The sequence below is a fragment of the Elephantulus edwardii genome, unplaced genomic scaffold (genome assembly GCF_000299155.1).
Source record: "Elephantulus edwardii isolate Elephantulus edwardi_28Jun2011 unplaced genomic scaffold, EleEdw1.0 scaffold00055, whole genome shotgun sequence".
Classification (NCBI taxonomy): domain Eukaryota; kingdom Metazoa; phylum Chordata; class Mammalia; order Macroscelidea; family Macroscelididae; genus Elephantulus; species Elephantulus edwardii.
Genome location: NW_006399805.1, coordinates 7,802,465 through 7,824,878, shown reverse-complemented (window position 1 = coordinate 7,824,878; position 22,414 = coordinate 7,802,465). Strand labels below are relative to the sequence as shown.

Sequence of the window (22,414 nt, the reverse complement as noted above, 5' to 3'; positions counted from 1 at the left end):
ATCATCCTTACAGACCCGACTCCTGTCCTATCCTGTGCCATCCTCATCATCTCTGAAACACTTGAGCCCTTTGCTGCAGTCACTATATAAACCTATCACACTGAGGGTGTCTTCCTCTCTTTCACTGATCCTCCACCTTTCCAAGCATGAGATCCCTTTCTGAAGAATAGCAATACGTCCAAAGTATGCGAGTCAAAGCTTTGCCATCCTTGTCTCCAAGGAGCACTCTGGCTGTGCCTTTTCGAAGACATGTCTGTTCATTCTTTTGGCTGTCCATATTCTGTACTCTTCTCCAACAGCACAACTTAGACACCAATTATGTTTCTGTTGTCTTTATTCTTAAAAATAAAGCTCTCAGCATCATAGCAAGTGATTTAAAAGACCATCACCTGAATCAGGAATATATTAGTGTTCAAACTGACACTGGTGCTCTTCAGTATTTTGGAGAGGTTGCTGACAGCAGACTTGCTCAAAGCAATGTGTCTTCTGATCTCCTGACTGCTGATACCAAGTGTGCTGATCGCTAAACCAAAAGAATTTATCGACACTGAAAAATTTCAGGAAGGAGCTGAAAAAAAATTTTTGAACCCTGAAAGCACAAAGTTTGAATCCACCCACCAGCTGCTCCATGGGAGAAAGATGGGAAGTCTGAAAAATCAGTGGAGGGTCAGCTATGGTTTGGTCCTGACTTGACCGTAAAAAAACCACTATGATAACAAAGGAAGATGTTCATTCTGTGGTGAAGAAACTGGCAAAAAATAAGGCCCCCAAAAGTTATAGGATAGTGATTGACATGTTTCACTAACAATTGCAACCCTGGACGTGCTCCCCAGTCTAGGCCAGGAGATTTAAAGGACTTCTGCCATCTGACTGGACGAAGTGCATATTTGTTCCCATTCCCAGGAAAGGTGATCCAACAGAACATGGAAATAATTGACCAATATCATTACTATCACATGCAAGCAAAATATTGCTGAAGATTATGAAAAAAATAGCTGGACCAGCACATGGACAGGGAACTGCCATAAATCCAAGCTGGGTTTATAAGGTCCATGACACCAGCGATATCATTGCTGATGTCAGATGGATCCTGGCTGATATCAGAGAATACCAAAATGTTTGTGTTTTATTCACGATGCAAAGGCGTTTGACTCTGGGGATCACAATAAACTATGACTAACATTGAGGAGAATGGTAGTGCCATTGCTTTTGGCCAAGATCCATCTAATGTTGGCTATGATGTCCCTAGTGTCACAGCCTCTTCTAAACCCAGCTTGCTCATCTGACAGTTCTCTTCAATCACTTCCAACTTGTAGCAACCCCGTGTGTAAAAGAAGGAATAACTGTCTGGTCCTGCACCATTTTCACAGTCATCGCTACATTTGAGCTCACGGTGCAGCTACTGTGGGCATCTATGAAGTTGAAGGTCTTTTTTTGTTGTTGTTGGTTTTGTTTGTTTGTTTGTTTAAGGTCTTTTTTGATGACTGTTTACATTATGTTGTTCTTCTCCAGGGACTGGTCCTTCCTGAGAAAGTCTCACCATTCTCACTTTCAAGGAGCATTCGAGCTGAACTTTTTTGTTGTTGTTTGTGTGTTTTTAAATTTTCTACTAGTTTATTTACAAAATTCTAATACATTGTTTTCAAGAACAAATTTTTTCAATTTCCCTCATCCCCCCACCCATCAAATTGTACAACCCGAAGATAATCCCCCCTCCCCCTGCGCGTCCTCATCCCTCTGCTTCCAGCCTCTCCCACCCCTCTTGGATCCTTATACTTATTCTACAATAATGGTTTTATACAGTATTTATCCTTGTGGGACTGAACTCACTCAACATAATGCTCTCCATTCCCTCCCAAGTTAGACAATAATTTACAAAATCAGTGCTCCTGCATGCTGCATAGTATTCCATTGTGTAAATGAACCATAATTTCTCAATCTATTTGTGGCTAGACATTTGGGTTGTTTCCCTGTTCTTGTGATGGTGAATAATGCTGCTATGAACACTGATGTACAAATCTTCATTTTGGCCTCAGTTCTCACTTTCCCAGGGTATATTCCAAGTAATAGAATAGCAGGGTCATATGGAGCGCCATACTGCCTTCCAGAATGGTTGTATCATTTTACAATCCCACCAACAATGTATAAGAGTTCCTTTCTCACCACATCTGCTCTAGCATCTATTGCTGCCATGTTAAACTTTGCCCCTGTTACTGGTACTTCATTGTGGTTTTGATTTGCATCTCAGTGCTTTGGAGCATTTCTTCATGTGTCTGTTTCTGGCTGAACTTCTGAAGTAGATTGGTTCCTCCTGGAAGGCCACAGTGTAGCCAGTACTCTTCACCAACACCATAATCCAAAGACATCAATTCTTTTTCTGTCTTCTTTACTCATTGTGCATATTTCACATACATGTGAGGTGATTGATAAGCCCATAACTGGGCCAAGTGCACCTTTGTCTCATGATTGATCATCGGGAACTCTCAGGGTCTAGATTAAAATCCAAAGTGTTGCAGACCAAGGGTCCCAAAGAATGGAATCATTTTATAATTATTAATAGACTAACAGCCAGGAATGAGATAGAGCAGAGAGCATAAAACAGGGGGTCAGCAGTTCTTGACCGAAGACCCCAAGCCAAGCTTCTCTGTGTCTTTATTGAAAATTACCAGGAAGTAAATCACAAAGAGAATTCAATGCAAATGAAGCCAAGCTCTTTCTATTGAAAACCTTCCACTTGACTCAGGAAGGAGGGGTTCACAAATGCAAGAATTTGGTTTACCCTTAACTATTAACCTTGATGCCTCAGGGTGAACTCTAGCTCAGGAAGCAACACTCCCTCTGTAGGGGGCCCCTTGCTGTCTCCTGTCTTGCAGGGAACAAACAGCTCATTTTCTAGGATCTGCCACAAGAGAAATCCTAACTTATAAATCTGTAATTCCTTCAATTCCTGATCAAGGGTTTTCATATAATATTTGGTATAAAGTTTGGCTTCCCATACAAAGACCATCAGAAAGGTCTGGTTCTTCTTTTCTCTCACTTCATCTCAGACTTGCTCAGAGTGGACAGTGATCTTCAGTGGGGTCATTGTCTCAGCTGTTTCTCTTGTACCCCTAACGAGAGTCAATCACGTAGGTTATCATTACTGTTGAGGAGGCGCTGGATTACCCCTGATCTGTTTGACGATGCTGCTAAATTATACCTTTAGGAGTTTGTTGGGTATGTGACATGGCTAAAACTTGGACAAAGTAGAAATTGGACAGACAGGTTTGGATAAGGCAAACACAGGAAGACTTATGTGCAAATATATAACTCGGAATTGTGGGCGGTCTGTTGGCAGCTCCTTTGCTGTCCAAGCATCTAGTGATTTCAACTGAATGAGGGAATAATGGGAAGTTTCCAGTCATGGTCAGATCAGGGAATGAGGAGTACCAATGTACCATATGCCAAAGGGTTTCATCACCCAAGGCCGCCTATGGTGCCATGAAGACTTGGGGCTTAAAGTCCTTTATGAACTTGACTTCATTTTGTACACGATGTGTCTGTGAAGTGTTAATAGTATTATTTTGGGGAGGCTGGACTTGATGAGGAGGAATGTGACAGCAAGGAATGTGACTCAGCAGCAAGTTGTGTTATGCAGATGACCCCACCCTGCTTGCTGAAACTGAAGAAGACATGAGGCATTTGTTGCAGAAGACCAAGGACTGTAGTCTTCAATATGGACTGAAGCTCAACATCAAGAAAACAAAGATTCTCACCACTGGGCTGATTGGAAACTTCATGATGGATGGAGAAGAGATTGAGATTATTAACAAGTTAAGCTTGCTTGGTTCCACAATCAACACTCTTGGCACCAGCAGTCAGGAAATCAAAAGGCAAATTGCATTGGGAAAAGCTGCTGTCAGGGACTTCTCTAGAATACTGAAGAGCAATGATGTCAGTCTGGAGACTAAGGTGTGCTTGATCCAGGCCATGGTCTGTGCAATTAGTTGCTATGCATCAGAAAGCTAGACAATGACTAAGGATGATAAAAGAAGGATCGATGCCTTTGAATTGTGGTGCTGGAGACGAGTGTTGAACATACAGTGAACTGCCAGGGAAACGAAAGGGTCTGTCCTGGAGAGGGTGAAACCAGTCTACTCCCTGGGGGCAAGGATTTTGAAGCTCCATCTCACTTACTATGGGCATGTAGCCAGGAGGGACCAGTCCTTGGAGAGGGACATCATGCTTCAAAGTGTGGAGGGACAGTGCAGGAGAGGAAGACCCAGGAGGAGATAGATTGACTCAGTGACTAGAGCAATAGGATTAGGTCTGTCAGAGACAATGAGATTGGCTCAGGATAGGGCAGGGTTCAGAGCTAATGTACATAAGGTCGTTATGAGTCACAGGCAACTCAATGGCACATAGCAATAACAACAACAATAGTGTTTGGTCAACCTAACTCAGAGTTTGACCTTGTATTTGTCTTTGTGATACTGTGGGGGTTGTGTGTTACTGTAATGAGAGGATTACACCACTGTTATTTTAAGTAACCTGCAGGTGACCCACAGTGGATAGGTTTCCATGAATCTTTCACATTTAAGAGGAACCTTGGTGCCACAGTAGTTATATGCTTGGCTGCCAGCCGAAATACCGGTGGTTCAAACCCACTAGTTACTCTACAGGAGAAAGATGTGGTAATCTTTTGCTGTAGAGAAGATTACTGTTGTTAAGTACCATTGAGTTGGCTCCAAATTACAGCAACGCTATATACAGTGATTAACGTAATGCCGCATGTACAAAGCTACTCTGTGTACCAAAAACCATAAAATACTGTACTGCCCAACTCTGCATGGGCCTCGTGACCATCGCTTTTTAGACCCCTTCCTGCAGCTCCTGTGTCACACCATCTCATCTCGATGAGGAGCTTTATCTGTTTCTCTGATTCCTTTGGGAACCCTATGGAGACATTCTACTCTGTCCTGAAGACAGAGTCCTAAAGAATCTGTGTGTCAGAATCACCTTAACAACCATGAATTTTGTCAGTGATTGGTTTGTGTTCATAAAAGGACAGGCTAAGAAGCAATGTCTGATTATACACTTGTGAAGATTAGCCAGTGAAAAACTTACATCAGAATAGAAATTGTCCAGTGTGGTGCTGGGTGGAAGTGCCCTAGGTTGGAAAGCACACAGCAGCTCCTCTGGACTCGAGGGGGATGACCAGCCTGAGGGTGGAGGGCAGACGGGAGGAGGTAATGCTGTTGTACGTGGAGTCCCCATGATTCATAACTGATGCACCAGCAGCAAAAGCAAGAACATATCAAGTGTAAAGCAAGAGGAGGCAATGGGGTGGGTGGCATCCTGACTTGGAAAACTGAGGCAGAAATCCCCGTGTCTCTAATGTGGAGTTAGACTGGTGGCCGTGTGACCTTAGGGTAGTTAGGACACTTCTCCAGGCCCAGTTTACTCACCTATAAAATACGTGGCTTTGATGAAGGGGACGGAGAGCTCCAGAATGTAGACCATGCTCTGTGCGTGCAGACAACTCACCCAAGTAAGTAATGTGAGTAAGCATATACCAAACACAATTATCATAAGAAACCAGTGTATTAGGATGTTAAAAATCAAGTGCAACAATGAAGGAATGGAAATCCAAAGTCTATAAATTTTCATTAAAATTAATAATAATAATAATGATGATGATGATGATGATAATAACAATAATAAAATGGTTGTTTAAAAAAAACCCATCGAAACCCACCCACCCCTCTGCCTCCACGTGCATTCCTACCCACAGTGACCTTCCTCAGCTTCCCAAGGTTGTGAATCTTCACAGGAGAAGACTGCCCGCCGTTCCTCAGAGGAGTAGCCAGTGGATTGGAACTGGTGTCCTTTCAGTGAGCAGCAAACACGCTGTGCCACTTAAGCTCCTAAAAAAAATATTGTTGTTGTTGTTGTGTACTATAGAGTCAGAACTGACCTGTAGCCAGCTGTCCAGTGGGTTGTCAGAGGCAGTTAATCGCACAGGAGGAAGCTGCCCGTCCTTCTCCTGCGGAGCAGCTGGTAGATTCGAACCTCATACTTTAGGATTGCCGCGCAGGTTCTAACCATATAGCATGAGTATTATTTGAGTGAATACATGACGGTCCTTAAGACATATTTGAAGGTTATGGTTCTTGCTTTACTAATGATAATATAAGAGTAATAAGTATGTCGAGCTTGACGAAGACAGACGAAGAATTCAGAGTCTCTGTGAATTAGCTGATGTTCTTTCCCAGATGTTCACAAGACATTCTTGTTCAACATGTTTTTCCCTTATTTTCAATTTTTTTTTTCTTTGTAAAATTGTATTGACTTAGATGGCTGCTGTCATCATCAATTACAATGTGGCAATAGAAAGTTAATTGTAGAATAACTGAATCAGAAAGACTGAACTTTTCTTAGTAGATATGCTTTTTTTTGGTTTTGGTTTTAATTTTTATTTTATATTGGTTTGCTTACAGAGTTCATATACACTATGTTTAACACTATCCATCATTCACATGTTGTTTCATACTGTAATTCCCATTCATGTTTTATCAAAATTCATTAGTTCATCATTGAACTCTGCCCACTATTACCCTGTCTTTCCAGATCCCCACTGTATCTTTCCCACTTCCTTTACTCACCCCTCCCTCCACCCTCAAATTGTATGGCCTTATGATAACCACCCCCTGCCCCTCCTCACCCCTCTGCTCCTACTTTCCCCTCCTTGGATCCTCATACATGTTCTACTAGTCATTTTTCTATTTCCACGATAATGGTCTTATGCAGAATTTGTCTGACACTGTTGTTGTTGTTGTTATGTGCTGTCAAGTCACCTGCAACTCATAGAAACCCTATGTACAACAGCCCTAAACCCTGATCTATCCTGAGCCAATCTCACTGTTTCTGACACACATACGCCCCCCCCCATTACCGCAGTCACTGAATCAATCCATCTCCTTGAGGGTCTTTCTCTCTTGCACTGTCCCTCCACCCTCTCAAGCATGACATCCCTCTCCAAGGACTGATCCCACTTTGCAACATGTCCAGAGTATGTCAGACGAAGCTTCAGAATTTTGCCTCCAAGGAGCAGTCTTGGTCTCACCCTCTTTAGGACAAACCTATTTGTTTTCTTAGCTGTCCATGGTGTATTCAACACTCTTCTCTAGCACCACAGCTCAAAGGCATCAATTCTCCTTCTATCATCCTTAGTCATTGTCCAGCTGTCTGATACATAGCAAGTAATTGCAAAAACTATGGGCTGGATCAGGTGCACTTTAGTCTCCAGACTGACATCCTTGCTCTTCAATACTTTGGAGAGGTCTCTGACAGCAGAGCAATGCAATTCATCTTTTCATTTCCTGGCTACTGGTACCAAGAATGTTGATTGTGGAGCCAAGCTAATTAAAGCTGTTAATAATCTCAATCTCTTCACCATCTATCATGAAGCTGCCAATTGGCTTAGTCGTGAGAACCTTTGTTTTCTTGATGTTGAGCTTCAATCCATATGGAAGGCTGCAGTCCTTGACCTTTTATAGCAAGAGCTTCAGGTCCTCCTCAGTTTCAGCAAGCAGGGTTGTGTCATCTGCATAATGCAGATTATTGATGAATCTACCTCTGATCCTGACACCACATTTCTCCTCATAGAGCCCAGCCTCCCAGATAATGTGTTCTGCATATAGATTGAAAAGGTATGGAGGTAAAACACATCCCTGGCGTACGCCCTTCCCAATTTTGAACTATGCAGTATTTCCTTACTCTGTTCTGATGAATGCCTCCTGGTCCAAGTATAAGCTTCACATAAGCACAATCAAGTGTTCTGGGATTCCCATTCTTCTCAGAGTCAGCCACAGTTTGTTGTGTTCCACACAGTCAAATGCCTTTGCATAGTCAATGAAACACAGGAAGACATTCTTCTGGTACTTCTTGCTTTTAGCCAAGATCCATCTGACATTAGCTATAATATCGCTAGTACCACGGCCCCTTCTAAACCCAGCCTGTAGTTCTCTGCTGATGTGCTGTTCCAGTTGTTTTTGGATAATTTTCAGCAGAATCTTGCTTGCAGGTGATATCAATGATATTGTTCGATAATTTCCACACTCTGCCAGGACACCTTTCTTTGAAATGGTAACAAATACAGATCTCTTCCAGTCAGTTGGCCTGGTGGTTGTCCTCCAGATTTCTTGGCACAACTTGGTGAGCACATTCAGGGCAGTCTTTTTGTTGAACTATGTCAATTGGTATGCCATCAATTCCTGGTGCCTTGTTTTTTGCCAATTCTTTCAGAGCAGCTTGAACCTCTTCCTTCATCACCCCAGGCTCTTACTCATAATGTAATTTCATGAAATTCTTCTGTGTGCACCAATGTAGTTGTTTGTGTTGACTTACTGGCCATTAAACACCCATATCTGGCTTTGCCAAGTTCTGTGTACTTTTTATTCTTTAATATTTTCATCTGCAGCAAATCACGAATCTGTGCAAACTACCTACCCCTTCAGGACTAGTCATATTCTAAATCCTGGAGCTGTAATTGATCTTGGTGTAACCCTTTCATTTCACGCATGAGAAGGGATTCATTTTCAGTATGGCTGATTTACAGTATTCTACGTTGTTCTGTGCAGAAGACCAAGACTGTCAGGGTTTCTGTCCCTTGAGCATATGTACAAGGCAGCAAAGGACCAAACGAGATCCATTGCCAGGTAGTGAAAGCTGACATTCAGTGATCTCAAGTATGTCAGGACAGAGCTTCTCCTCACCGGGGGTTCAGGGCTGATTTTCAAGAATTAGACCGTCCGGACTCTTTTCCAGGGCAACAGTGTGGCCTGAACCTTCGGCCTTTCTGCTGGCAGCCAAGCACACTGACCATGTGCACCACTGGGACTCCATATGTGAGGCAGAAGAGATGCTCTTCTGTCCAGTTCTTCTCTCTCGTCTTTTCACCATACTTTTATTTTTAACTCTTGCCATCTAGATGAAATGTCGAAGAGCAAACTCGTTTTCCATTCAACAGTTCATGCACCTTTTGTTTAGTGACATCGATGACCGATTCCCCCCCCCACACACACACACACACTGATGTAAAAACACTTGCCAAGTCCTCCCTGCGCTTCCTATTTCCCCTCATCCCTATTTCCTGTCTCTTCCTGCCTTCTGAGCTTTATCTCTGGGCAAATGATCCTCCTTTGATCCCTGTGCTATTGGTTATTGGTAATTCAAAGGAGTGAATCCCGCCCTGCTGTTACCATCCTCCTTACACATCTCTCTATTGTTGGCCTGAAAATTGAGTCAGGAGAATAAATTGTCATTCATTTTAATGTGGTTGTTATTGTGTATTATCAAGTCAGAACTGACCCACAGCTGACCCTCTGGCGGGTTTTCAGAGGCAGTTAATCACCTGAGAAGAGATTGCCCATCCTTCTCCCACAGAGCAGCTAGTAGCCTCGAACTGCATGCCTTTGGGATTGCAGCATAGCTTCTTCCCAGTAGGTTACAGAACTCCCCCATTTTTTTCCAAAAAGGGAAGTGAATTTAAAAAAAAACAAAAACAAACCAAAACCAACCCTCAAAGCAGTCAAGTTAGAATCAGCTCATAAATGGCCCTCCAGGAACTTGTATTGCTTGCGAGGAAAATGCTCATCTTTCCCCCACAGCAGTTAATGGATTTGAACAGCTAGAGAGACCGCCTTTGGGTTAACAGTACAGTTCCTCATGGATTATGTCACCAGCACTCCCTCAGGTGAATTTTAGGTAGCTAAATTAACTCACTCTAAGTTACAACTGGTTAAGAGTGCTCACACGATTTAAACCCCAGTGTTCCGAAGTCTAGTGGAGCAATGGTGAAGTCCTAGGATGCTAATAGATTAAAAGTTCAAACCCACCTACCTACTCGATGTTGTTGTTGTTAAGTGCCATTGAGTCGAGCACGACTCACAGCGACCCTATGAACAAAGGACCTTAACCCTGTTCTATAACCATCGTCTTTCTCTAAGTTCAGATTCCAGAGGCTTGGAGCTACTCCATGGCTGGGAGAAAGCTCCGGCAACCTGCTTCCAAGAAACTTCTAGAAAGTGCTGTTGGACAGACAGTCTGTTCTGTCACAGTGTGTCCCTGTGAGTGGGAACTGAATCAGCAGCACCAACCAGCTAGAACCTGTGCTTTGCTATTTGCCTGTTTGTGACACCGGGTCTTGTTTTGAGGCATCTTATCAGAATGAGAGCTCTGTGATTGAATGGTTCTTGGTCTACGTACTGCTTCCTCTCCACCCCCTGGACCTGGGGCTGACATGGTTAACCCCGTGACATGGTTAACTTGTCATCCCGAGTCTGTACGATGGCCCCTCCGTTTTTCTCTGTGATGGACGCCATCATCTCTCCAGGCTCAGAAGAATGAGTACTCTAGCCTCTGGGGAATCCAGGGCTAAGAGCCTGTTGGCAGGGAGGCCGTGTTCCTCCCCTTTTAGACTGACTTCTCAGTTAAGAGTTTTCTACCTAGACCCCTAGGTCTAGGTTGTCAGGATGGGAATCTCCTGGAAGACCCAATGCTAAAGGAAACATAAGCCATGTCCGTGAATGAGTGGTTCACCTTCTGACCCTGAGATGACAAACTTCTCAGGTCTGGCCTCCCTCACATTCCTGTCCAGCTACCTAAGGTTTTGTGATTCCATTTCCCAGGAAGCTCATTTTTCATTTACTCTATGCTTTTACTTCCCAGTAGCAGTTTCAGTTTTCTGGGAGCCTTGTTTTCTCTGTCTGAAGGAGTTTGGGGAAGGCAAGGAGGCAAGCTCAGAACTCAAGGAATAATAATGAACAAGACTGTAATCATAACAACGCATTATTTGTTTTAAGCCTTGATCCTTCAGAAAGTTATTAGCTGGAGTTGAATACTAATGGATTCAGGTTCTCTTCTTGCATAAGAAATCTTGAACAATGTCGCTCCTAGGGAAGATCATTAATCAGAGGAGAGAAGGGAGCACCGTGCCTAATAATGTTTGCATAATAGCTACCCTTGGGCATATTGCTCAGCTTAAAGATAAATATTCATGTTCTCTGTATCAGGTACAGTCAGGAATTATCTGTGGCCATGGTTCTGGTATACGATGTTGTGTCAGCTTCAGACGAGGAAGGTGTTTGAAATGAGGAAGTATAAAGAACACTACTTGTTGGACGAGGAGGAGTTTGAAAGTGAAAAAAGTTCTGGCTCTAACTAGGACCATCTGGAGATACTTTTGCAGGGAGGGAGGGAGCAGAGTCAGATTGACATGCTTATGGATTTGGAGGTGCTCACTGGGTCTCCTTTGAACTCTGTGGTAACTTCTCACCTGCAGAGAAAACTTGTGTCCCTTAGTTTGGTTCAGAGGCCTTCAGAGAGATAGGTCTAGTGACGCATTGTTCAGGACTGTTCTCCCCTAAATGAGGCCATGAGGGGCTCTTTACTGGTGCTCCCAGACACTGTAGGAGCTCTGGTGATATAGTGCCTTCTAGGTTGTGCTACTAACTGAAAGGTCACATGTTCAAATCCACCAGCTGTTGCATGGGAGAAAGATGGATGGTCCCTTCTTGTAGGGATTTACAGCTTCAGAAATCTAATGGAGAGTTGCGATGAGCTCTAGCTTCTGCATCCTTATCTATCTCCATCTAGAATTTGAAAAAAGATTTTCCAAACTTTAAAAATGTTGTCAGGTAGCCTGACCTCCTCTAAGAAGCTAGCCCTGAACTGCAAGATGGAGCAAAAACATTTTAACCCAATTTCTCTGGTTTCTTTTCTTATTGTATTCATTGACCTATTATCAGTGTATCACTATCATCTATTTTCTTACCTATCCATCCACCTACTCTCACACCTGCCCATCCACCCCCCCCCCCTCAGTGTATCACTATCATCTATTTTCTTACCTATCCATCCACCTACTCTCACACCTGCCCATCCACCCCCCCCCCCACGCGCACACACACACATTCACCTTGACCTGCTGCCCATTGTCTGCTGCCACCAAGTGGATTCCAACCCATGTTGACCCTCCATCTAAGATGTAAATATTTGTAGGGGAGATTGCCCATCTTTCTTTTAAGGAGTAGCTTCTTGTTGTTTTTCTTGTTAGATGATGTCGAGTCAAGTAGGACCACTGAACAAAAGATCTGAACCCTGTTCTATCCTGTGCCGTACTCACTCTTTCTGACACACAACAGCCCATTACAGAAGTCACTCCATCAATCCACCTGGTTAACTCTCCTTCAAGGACCCTTCTCCCTTCCCAGCATCATGTCCTTCTCCTAGAAATAGCGCCTCCTGGCAACATGCCCAAAGTATGTGAAAGCCTCATCATTCTTGCCTCCAAAGAGCACTCCGGCTGTACCCTCTCCAAGACGCACAACGTGCCTCTGGCCTTTCATACCAGCCATCAGGACTCAAAAATCCTCCAGAGCAGGGCACTGAGGGCTTTGCTTAGAGAAGGCATGGGACAGGCAGTGGTAGAAGGTACAGAATCTCTGCCTAATTCTCCATGTCAGTCCACTAAAGCAGGAAGAATCAAATGATGTTTTGTAAAATAAATTGAAATTCTTTCTCCTCTGAATTTTGTGAATTTAAAACCTCAGCATATTCTGTAATTGTCATTAGGGACTCATACATTCTTTTCTCCTTTCATCAGTGATGTCTCACATTCTTCATCCTCCGTGATACACACAGAGCGGTGACTTCTTTTCCTTCCTCTTCCCCCTTACAATACTCATTCCTAGCATTAAGTTAGATCACCCGAGACTTTAAACATTCTTCCTGGAAGAGTCACTTCTGAGTTAAATGACAAAGATGTGACAGATTTCTCGAGGACACAGTTAAAACGGGCTGTTCCCTTTAGCCATTCCTATGCCTCTTCATCTCCATAACAACTCACAATCAGAAATGCTTGTGCTTTCTTGGGCCCTAAGAGGCCAAAGCAGAAAGGTGAGAACACCGATGAGTAGCCATCTGCCTCTGTCTCCATAGTGGCTCTGGGGAACATTTCTTTTGTTTCATTAATCCTTCCAACATCCCTAGGAAATTTAGACTTGATGATGTACCAAGGTAGAAACTGAGGCTCAGAGAGGTTAAATGATTTCCCCAGCATCTCACAGCTTATAAATGTCAGTGATAAGTCTAAAAGCCAAGTATTGACTCCATATTCCATGCTCTCTGCTATGACAGGGATAGTAAGGAGCTTGAGTAAGTTCTAGAATGAGATATGGGTGAAGTGTTTGGTAGAGGGAGGTTCTTAACTGTTTTAAAGAAAGTTCACCTTTGGCATGTACCTCCTTCGTAGACCACTATCCCAAGAATGGACAGTTTCTTTAAAATATAGACACAGCCCTTTCCAGTGTTTCAGTGGAAGGGTCTTCTACTAATGAGTCATCTCTCTTTTGTCTTCTACAGCAATTTTGCAGGCAGTAATAGCTGGTGATCTTATGAAGGTAAGTTGCCCTCCTGCCAATGCTCTTGGTGGTTCCTTAAGGGCTTTGAATGAACGCCACCCCTCTCTGAGTCTTCAGTCATCACATGCCATGTGTCACCTCCCACCAGCACTGGCCAAGTGCACAGAGGATACCCTTTGGGAAATGACCCCCCAGAAGTGAACAGAGAGGTGGGAGGCTGTGCCATCCCACGTGTCCACTAGCACGGGACTCCAAGTGTCTGCCAGCATCAGTTAGAGCTCCCAGTGTCCAGAAGTTGGCATTTTAAAGATTTAAATGTTTCCTCTCACATAAGCCTTCAAACAAATGTGTCTGTAAGAACTTAAAAAACAGCTAGAAATGCGCCCTCTGAGCTGGAGCCAATGATTTCACAATTGTTGTAGTTTTATTTCCTTGAAGATTCCAGTTAACCAAACAAAGATCCTCCCCTGGCCCAGCTTGAGCTCCTCCCCTGTGCATGCTGGTTCAGGTAGGTGCTGTTCAGGGGGAAGGACGTGAACCCTCTGCCTTCAGAACAGTGTGTTCTGGAATCAGGCACCCTGTATCCAGGTGAGCCTTTGTGCAGCTGTTCGAAACTCCTTGTGCCTCAGTTTGCTTCATCTGTAAAACGGGATGACAATATCACCCCTCTCTTTGGCTTATCTTGAAGATTGAGTATTATATGTGAAAACTAAAAAAATTTAAAAAACAAACAAACAAACAACTGAACTAGGACAGAGAAAAACTCGTTGTTCAGTCAATCGACTCGTAGCTGACCCTCCAGTGGGTGTGGGGAGGCTGTGAACTGCACGGGAGGAGATTGCTAGTCTTTCTCTCTTGGAGGAGATGGTGGCTTTGAACCTCCGACAGGCACAGCCTTCAGGTGAGCAGTGCATCTCCCTACAAACGATGCCACCAGCGTTCCCTGGTGCAGAGAAAGGGCTCTGAGAGGTTGACTGGTACCACCAGGCTTGTCTGGTTGTATTGTGCGTCACTTACTGCATTCCGTGGACACTGCACTGTTTTTTAAACTGAAGCTTTGTGGCAACCTTGTGTGGAGCAAGTCTCTCAACACATTTTCCCAATAGCACATGCTCATTTCATAGCTCCCACTTTGGGCATTTTACCATTACGCGGTTCATAGTGTGCCAGTGGGTCAGTTCTGACTCGGGATGACGCTCTGTCAGGCTTCCACAGCTGTGGATCTCTACAGAGAGAGGCTGCCCACCGTTCTCTTGCAGGGTAAATGATGGATTTGAACCGTCAGCCCTTGGGTTGGCAGACTAACACATTTTGTCCTATGCCACCAGAGTTCCTTTCATAGGCTATAGTGTAATGTAAATATAACTTTTATATGCCCTGGATAACCTCACTTTATTGTCGTTTCCACTCTGTTGTGGTGACACAGTCCATTAGGAATGGCTCTGCTAACGTTTAGACCAAGCCTCTGTGGTGGTTCAAATACACCAACTGCTCCTTTGGAGAAATATAGAGAGTCTCCCCTCAGACAATCTACAGGCTCAGAAGCCCAGCGGAGGGTCTGCTATGAATCAGTTCTGACTTGCTACCAGTGAGGTGAGCTGAGACCTGTGTTAGGCTTGTGTTAGGTGTGGGAAAAGGTTCCAGCCTGATAGAACAGCTGCTGTATCAAGAGCACTTGGAAGCTGTGTTGGGCACCATCCTGTGTCCCGCTCTGGTACCTATGGCTGCCCGTGACCCTGCATATCCCACACTGACGATGAACTGTGGGTCTGCACTGGTGTCAGCTGCCCAGGAGCCCAGCCACGTGTCCAAGATGGGCCCTCGCAGCTCAAGACGCTAACCGCCTTTCAGAAGCCCAGTGAAAGCCCTGGGCCTGGTGTTTCCGAAGAGCATCTGCCCAGGAGAGAATGCCAAGTTACCTGCCCAGCAGGTTCCCAGGGGGAAGTGGCAGTGGCTGCAAACACACCTGTAAGCTGCCAGCCCGGGGGTGGTGGGGGGGCAGCGGCACAGCCTTGTGAGGAGTGTCTGTGCCACTGCAGAGACCAGAGTGCAGTGTATCCTCAAACAGTCATGCAGTTCAGCTCCAGACCCCCACGTCACGATAAAGCCAGCATTGAAATAAAGCAAGTTACACACAAATTTATGTTTCCTAGTGTGCAGCAAAGTTATGCTTTCTCCTTTTAAATCAGTTGTTGTTGTATTTTTTTAAATTAATTTTAATGAAAGCTTACAGAGACTTAGAGTTTCCAGTCATTCATTGTTGCACTTTTCTCCCTACCCACACCATGAGTTGTTGTTGTTTTTATGTGCCATCGAGTCGCCTGTGTCCCTTAATGACCCTATGGACAGCGGTTCTGAACCCAGTCCTCTCCTGAACCAGTCTTGCGATAACCAGACCCTACTACTGCTGAGACACGTCCGTCCACTTCATAGCAACCCTCCATCAGGCTTCTGAGGCTGCAAATCGCTACAGGAGAAAAATGCTAAAGATTTGAATCGCCATTCTTTTGATTACCACACAGCACAGGCTCCGCTTTCCTGTTGAGGCTCCGATGTTTGCTATCCACTGTCCTTGAGTCGACTGTGACTCAAGTGGCCCTGTAAACAACAGATTTGCACCAAGCTCACAATCCCCACTCCGCTCAAACCCATCACTGCAGGCACCATGTCAATGATCCCATTGAGATCACGGACCAACCCGGTGTCCGTGTGTCTGCACATCACAGAAGTCTGGGCCAAGGCAGCTGAGGGCCCAGGGCTGTGCTGCTCCGTTGACCCTGAATCCTTTGCGGCCATGAGGACAGAGAATGTGAGCCTGAGACTGTATTTGCACAGAAAGGATATTGTTCATGATTTTTAGAAAACTCTTTAACTTCTCCTTCCTGATTCATTGGTCCAGAGGTTAGAGAGGGAAGTCCCCAGGCCCTGTGCTTCCTTCCCCCACCTCCTCCTCAGTGATGTCTCAGGATGTCTCCCAGCTCCTTTCCTCTCATTCCTGGGTGTCCATGGCAATCCCTCCAGCCGCCATACTTCTATCTCTCCACGGCTGAATCATATTCATCTTTGAGCCCTGCCTTCTGGTCCACGGCTGCTTCACAAACGCACTTGAGTGAAGACGGCAGCTGGGAGTCTACCTTCTTTGACCTGAGGAGACATCTCATTATCCAAAATGTTGAGTCACCTAAATCTTGGAAGTGAGCATGGAACTGTTTGCTTATCGATTGCGAGGTTATAGAGAATTCATTTTTAGTTGCCCTAAAACTACCTTTTAGAAGCTTCCTCTTTTGAAGAAGAATACAATGGAGTGTGTGTGACAAGAACTCCTTTTTCTGCTTTCTAGACGAGCTGCTTCAGTCAGTGCTCAGTGCGTTGCTCCATTTGGCTGCCTTTTTCTTAGGATTTAAACATTCCCCTGCCCCTATTTTTCGCAATCTATTGGCACTTATCAACAGCAAACTGTAAAGAAAGGACTTCATTTTCTAAGCCGTTTTGGTTGTCCACCTGCGACCATCTCCGGAGCTCTGTTAGGTCTCTGGTGGGAGACAGAAAGGAAGCAGGATGACCAATTACAGATCCAGGTGAGCCACGTGGCAGTAAGTGTGCAGACACCTGTGTGCGGACACCTGTGTGTGGGCTTATGTGCCCCCAGGTGTGTGCTCCCTCCTGTTCTCAGGGAAGCAGTGCTCGTGGACAAGGAAGCACCTTTCACATTGACCATGTAGCTTCTTGGAGGAAGTGCAGCCGGAGTGCTCCTTGGAGGCAAAGATGGCCAAGCTTCACCTCACTTTGGGCATGTTGTTAGGAGAGGCTGCTCCTTGGACAGGGACATCATGCTCGGAAAGGTGTGGGTTGACAAAAGAGAACAGGAAGACCCTCAGGCAGATGGGTTGATGCAGTGACTGCCGCAGTGGGCTCAAGGAAGTCAGAAATGATGAGGATGGCACAGGACAGGACAGGGTTCAGATCTGTTGTTCATAGGATCACTGGGAATTGTACTCAACTAGCAACAACAACTGTTAGATCCCTTGTTGTCGGGAGAGACCTGTAAAAATACACCGTGCCTGGAAAAGTGGAGGATTGGGGAGGGAGAAGAAGACCCCAATGAGATGATAACTTAGTGACTGGAAGAAGGGGCTTCAGCACAGCAGATTGGGAGGACGGAGCAGCTCGGGCGGGCTTTGTTCTCATGTCCGGGGTCTCTAGGAGTCAGAGGCAACTTGATGGCACCCAACAAAAACAGCTGGATTTTTTAGCAATTAAAGAAAAATTTAAACTTCAGAAAGGAACCTTCCTACCAGCCCCCACACTTGGCCTGCTCAGAACCACAATTATTCTTTCCCTCAAAAGATTGTGGAGTCAGCATAAGGAGTTTTTCTTTCCTTCTCCTCTCCTGGGACAGAGCTCAGTGCCCAGAAAAGAAAAAGCAGTGCTTTAAGTGAGTACCCCACGTTCTTAGGTTTCCCTGGGCTGTTTAATAGCCAGCCCCCCTCCGGACTTGGGCGAGACACCACCGTCTAGCTGAGCCATGATGCAGGCCAGGAGTGTGACTGCATGTCTTTGACTTTGCTTTGTCCTCTGTGGTTGGAAACATTTGTGGTTTGCTACATCACTCCCATTCTATCACCGATTAGCTGTTACCCTTGTTCCGGTGTCGGCCTGAGCATCTTTTGTGTGTGTCTCTTTTTCAGCTAATAGAAAGCTATAAAAATGGAGGCAGCTTGCTAATCCAGGGACCGGACCACTGTTCACTCCTTCACTACGCAGCTAAAACCGGCAACGGGGAGATTGTCAAGTACATCCTTGACCACGGTGAGTGGGCACCGACCTTACCAAGGCCCGTGTGCCTGTGAAATTGAATTTGGAAGGTTGACTTTTATTGCCTTCCCTTCAGAACAGCAGAAACATTCCCCAGCATTTAGCCAACACCCATCTCATAGAGGCAGTGGGGACCGCAAACCACAGGCACATCTGGGTTCCATTAGCCAAGGCATGAGGGGAGGTAATTTTCATATCGAAAACTTGGCAAGATTTGAGGGGTTAATGAATTTAAAAATAAAAGACAAAATGCATCCTACTCTAATGTACTTTCTTTCTCTAGAGTTTCTTGTTTGGGAAAGTTAATTGGGTATCAGATACCTCATCCATATTCACTACTCACCCTTTGAGGATGGATGACTATCTTTTTCCCCTCTTTTTTTTCCTCTTTCTGTTTTGATTCCATTCTCCTTGCCAACCCCAAGTCACACTCTCTGTCCCTTAAGGACACTCCAATTTATTGTCTCTTTTGACTTGGCTCCTTTGCCTCCGATGTGGGGCTTGTGAGCGGCTGTCTTCCTTTGTCCAGAGCAGCAGGTATGGGACCATCATCCTCTAGTCTACGCCTCCCAGAAGCATAAAAACATGTCATCAATACCAGATGCTGACCATTAACCTCAGCCCACCATGTATTCAGTGTTTCTACCTGAGTCACGTGGCTGCTAACCGAAAAGTTGATTGTTTGAGTCCAAAAAGAGATACTTTGGAGGGAAAACCTTGACAGCCTACAACATCACAACCGGCATCCCCCAAAGGCCAGGGAGCATGGTTCTATTCTGACACACACGGTGTCCGTGAGTCCAAGTTGACCCTTCAACAACTAGTTGAGAATGCAGACCAGGAGGGAAAGAAAAGAGATAATCTACTTTTCTGGTGATTGTTAAGGAGGGAGAAATGGGAATTCTTTTGCTCTGCTTGATATAGAAAATAGAGAACTTCTTTGAACTCTAAGAGTCACCTTTGACCCATCCTTACTGCATTAAAGTTTGAGCTGTCAACAGTAAACACTAGTAGAAATCACATTCCTTTTTGCACCTTTCCAAATCCAATTCAGCTAACATATTTTATTAAGTTCATTTGTTCTCCCACTTATTTGACAAGTAATAGTAGAATGTGTAACAGGAACTATTTGTCTAAAACACACACATACACATATGTAAAGTACAACTATTGTTTTTTGACGTGTGTTGAAAAAATGATGGCTCACCAAAAGAACAAACAAATCTATCTTGGAAGAAGTGCAACCCAGTGCTCCTTAGACACAAAGATGGTGAAGCTTTGTCTCAGACATGCTGGTGTGTTATCAGTAGAGGACAATCCTTAAACAAAGACTTCCTGCTGGAAAGGGCCAGAAAATGTGAGAAAAGTACAAGAGGGATGGGCACGGTCACTGCCCAATGCTCATGAACAGGTTGGAGATGATGAGGACGATACAGGCTAAGAAAAAGTTCAAGTCCATAGTTTATAGAATCACTGTGAGTCACAGTAGACTAAAAACCAAGCCTGAAGAATTTGCTCAACCCGTTGGCCTGAATTATGGTGTGAGATTGTTGTTGTTGGGTGCTTTCAAGTCAAGTACAACTCATAGTGACCCTATAAACAACAGATCTGAACCCTGTCCTGTCCTGTGTCATCCTCATCATTTCTGACGAACTTGAACTCATTGCTGCAGTCATTGGATCAGTCCATCTGGTTGAGGGTCTTCCTTTCTTTCGCTGACCTTCCACCTTTCTAAGCATGATGTCCCTCTCCAAGGAATAACCTCTCCTAGCAATATATGCAAAGTATGCGAGATGAAGCTTTGTTATCTTTGCCTCCAAGGAGCACTGTAGCCGTACGTCCTCTCCAAGATGTATGTGTTTGTGCTTTTGTCAGTCCATGGGATATTCAGTACTCTTGCTCAACACCACCGCTCAAGGCATCAATTCATCCTCTGTCATCCTTATTCATTCTCCAGCTCTCAGCAGCGTAGCAAGTTATTGAAAAGACCACGGCTTGAAGCATGCATACATTAGTCTTCAAACCGACATCGTTGCTTGGCAATAAATAGGAGAGGTCCCTGATTGCAGACTTTCCCAATGCAATGAGTCTCCTGACTGCTGGTACCAAGGATGTTGATTGTGAATCCAAGTAAGAGGAAATCATTGACAATTTCAGTTCTTTCTCTGTTTGTCATGGTGTTGCCTGTAAGTTCAATGGTGAGAATTTTTGTTTTCTTGATGTTGAGATGTAATCTGTATTGAGTGCTGTAATCTTTGATATTCTGAAGCAAGTGTTTCAAGTCTTCTTCACTTTCAGCAGCCAAAGTTGTTCCAGCAAGGCACGTTGTTGATGAATCTTTCTCTGATTCTGATGCGGTATTCATTGCCGTAGAGTCCAACTTCTCAAATTATTGTTCAGCATACAGAGTGAATGGTATGGGGAGTAGATACAACCTTGACACACACCTTTCTTAATTTTAAGCCACGTAGCGTTCCCTTACTCTGTTTACCCAACAGCCTCTTGATCTAGGTGTAGATTTTACATGAACATACTTAAGTGTTCTGGGATTCCCATTCTTCTCAGTGTTAGTCATAAGTTTTTGCATAGTCAATAAAGCACAAGTAGACATTCTTCTGGTGCTATTTACTTTCAGCTAGGATCCATCTAATATCAGCAGTCATGCCAAGTGGTGCCAAGATCTTTTCTGAACTCAGCTTGAACTTCTGTCAGCTCTCTGTCAATGTACTGTTCTAATAATTTTTGGATGGCCTTCAGCAATATTTTGCTTACATGTAATATTAATGATACTATTCAATAATTTCCATATTTTGTTTGATCATCTTTCTTGGGATTGGGACCAAATATGGATTTCTTCAAGTCAGTCAGCCAGGCAGCTGTCCTCCAAATTTCCTAGCATAGGTTGGTGAGCACATCCATGCCAGTGAACACAAATCAATTAATATTCCTTGTTTCCTAGAGCCTGATTCTTTTTTTCAATACTTTCAGTGTAGCTTGAACTTCTTTCTTCATTACCATTGGCTCTTAATCATATAGCACTACCTGGAATATTTTAGTGCCAGCCAATTCTTTTTGGTACAGTGATTCTGTATAATCCCTCTATCTTCTTTTAATGCTTCTTGGATCATTCAAGATTTTGCCTATGACATTTTTAGTATTGCAACTGGAGGCTTAAATTTGTTTTTCAGTTATTTCTACTTGAGAACTACTTGAGAAATGCTAAACAACTTCTCCCCCTTTTTATTCTCTGACTCCAGCTCTTTGCACATTCTGTTATAATACTTTGCTAGAAATATAGGAAAAGAAAAACAATTCCAATAAGATAGTTGACATCAAAGGATAACTTTCCCCTTTGGAGGCTGGATTCTCTGACTGGTGCAAATGGTGAAGCCCTAGGTTATTAGCTGAAAGTTTGGCAATTCAAACCCATTCAGAGGCACTTCAGGAGAAAAGTGTGATGATTTGCTTCTGAAAAGGAACAGTCTTGAAAGCTCTGTGGAGCCCAACTCTATTCTGTGCCCATGAGGTCATCCTGAAGCAGCAAGTCAATGGTAACAGGTTTGGGATTGGTTGATAGATAGGGCCAGATACCTCCAAAGTTATCTGCACTGTCGCTGTGTGCCATCGAGACAGAACTGACCCGGAGCTGACTCTCCAGCTGGTTTTCAGAGGCAGGAAATCACCCTCTCCTGCTCGATCCTTCTTCGCAAGCCCATTGTTGCTCTCACTGTGTCAATTTGTCCTATTGAAGCTCTTGCCCTCAATCACTAACATTTCCCAGCAAGATGTGTTTTTCCAAGGACTGACCTCTCCTGAAAATGTGCCCAAAGTATGTGAGATGATGGTTCTCATGTTTGCCTCTAAGGAGCACCCAACACAAACTCAAAACAGCTTGTTCTGGTGGCAGTCCATGGGGTGGTCAATCCTCTAGCATCACAGTCCAACGGTTTGATCCTTCTTCCTAACTTGGTTTCCGACTTTTAGATGCAAACAAAGCAGTGGGAAAATACTATGACTGGGTCACATACACCTTAGTTTTTAACCTGGCATTCATACTCTTCTTACACCTCTTAAGGAGGTCCTTGACAGCACATTTCTCCAACATATCTTGCCTTTTTATTTGTTTTTGATTTTTGTACTTTTTAAAAAATTCATTGTTGCACATTTTCTTACTCCCCCCTTTCTTCCCTAAGCCC

The 22,414-nt window shown here is 44.2% G+C and overlaps 1 protein-coding gene across 1 annotated transcript in view; it reads left to right on the top strand.

Moving 5' to 3' along the window:
• The window catches only part of DGKI (diacylglycerol kinase, iota), a 341,252-nt gene that overhangs the window by 299,262 nt on the left and 19,576 nt on the right, over positions 1-22,414 (top strand). The window contains exons 30-31 of the mRNA XM_006887211.1: positions 13,405-13,442; positions 18,092-18,212. Coding sequence (XP_006887273.1) covers positions 13,405-13,442; positions 18,092-18,212 — 159 coding nt within the window. The remainder of the gene's footprint in view (positions 1-13,404; positions 13,443-18,091; positions 18,213-22,414) is intronic.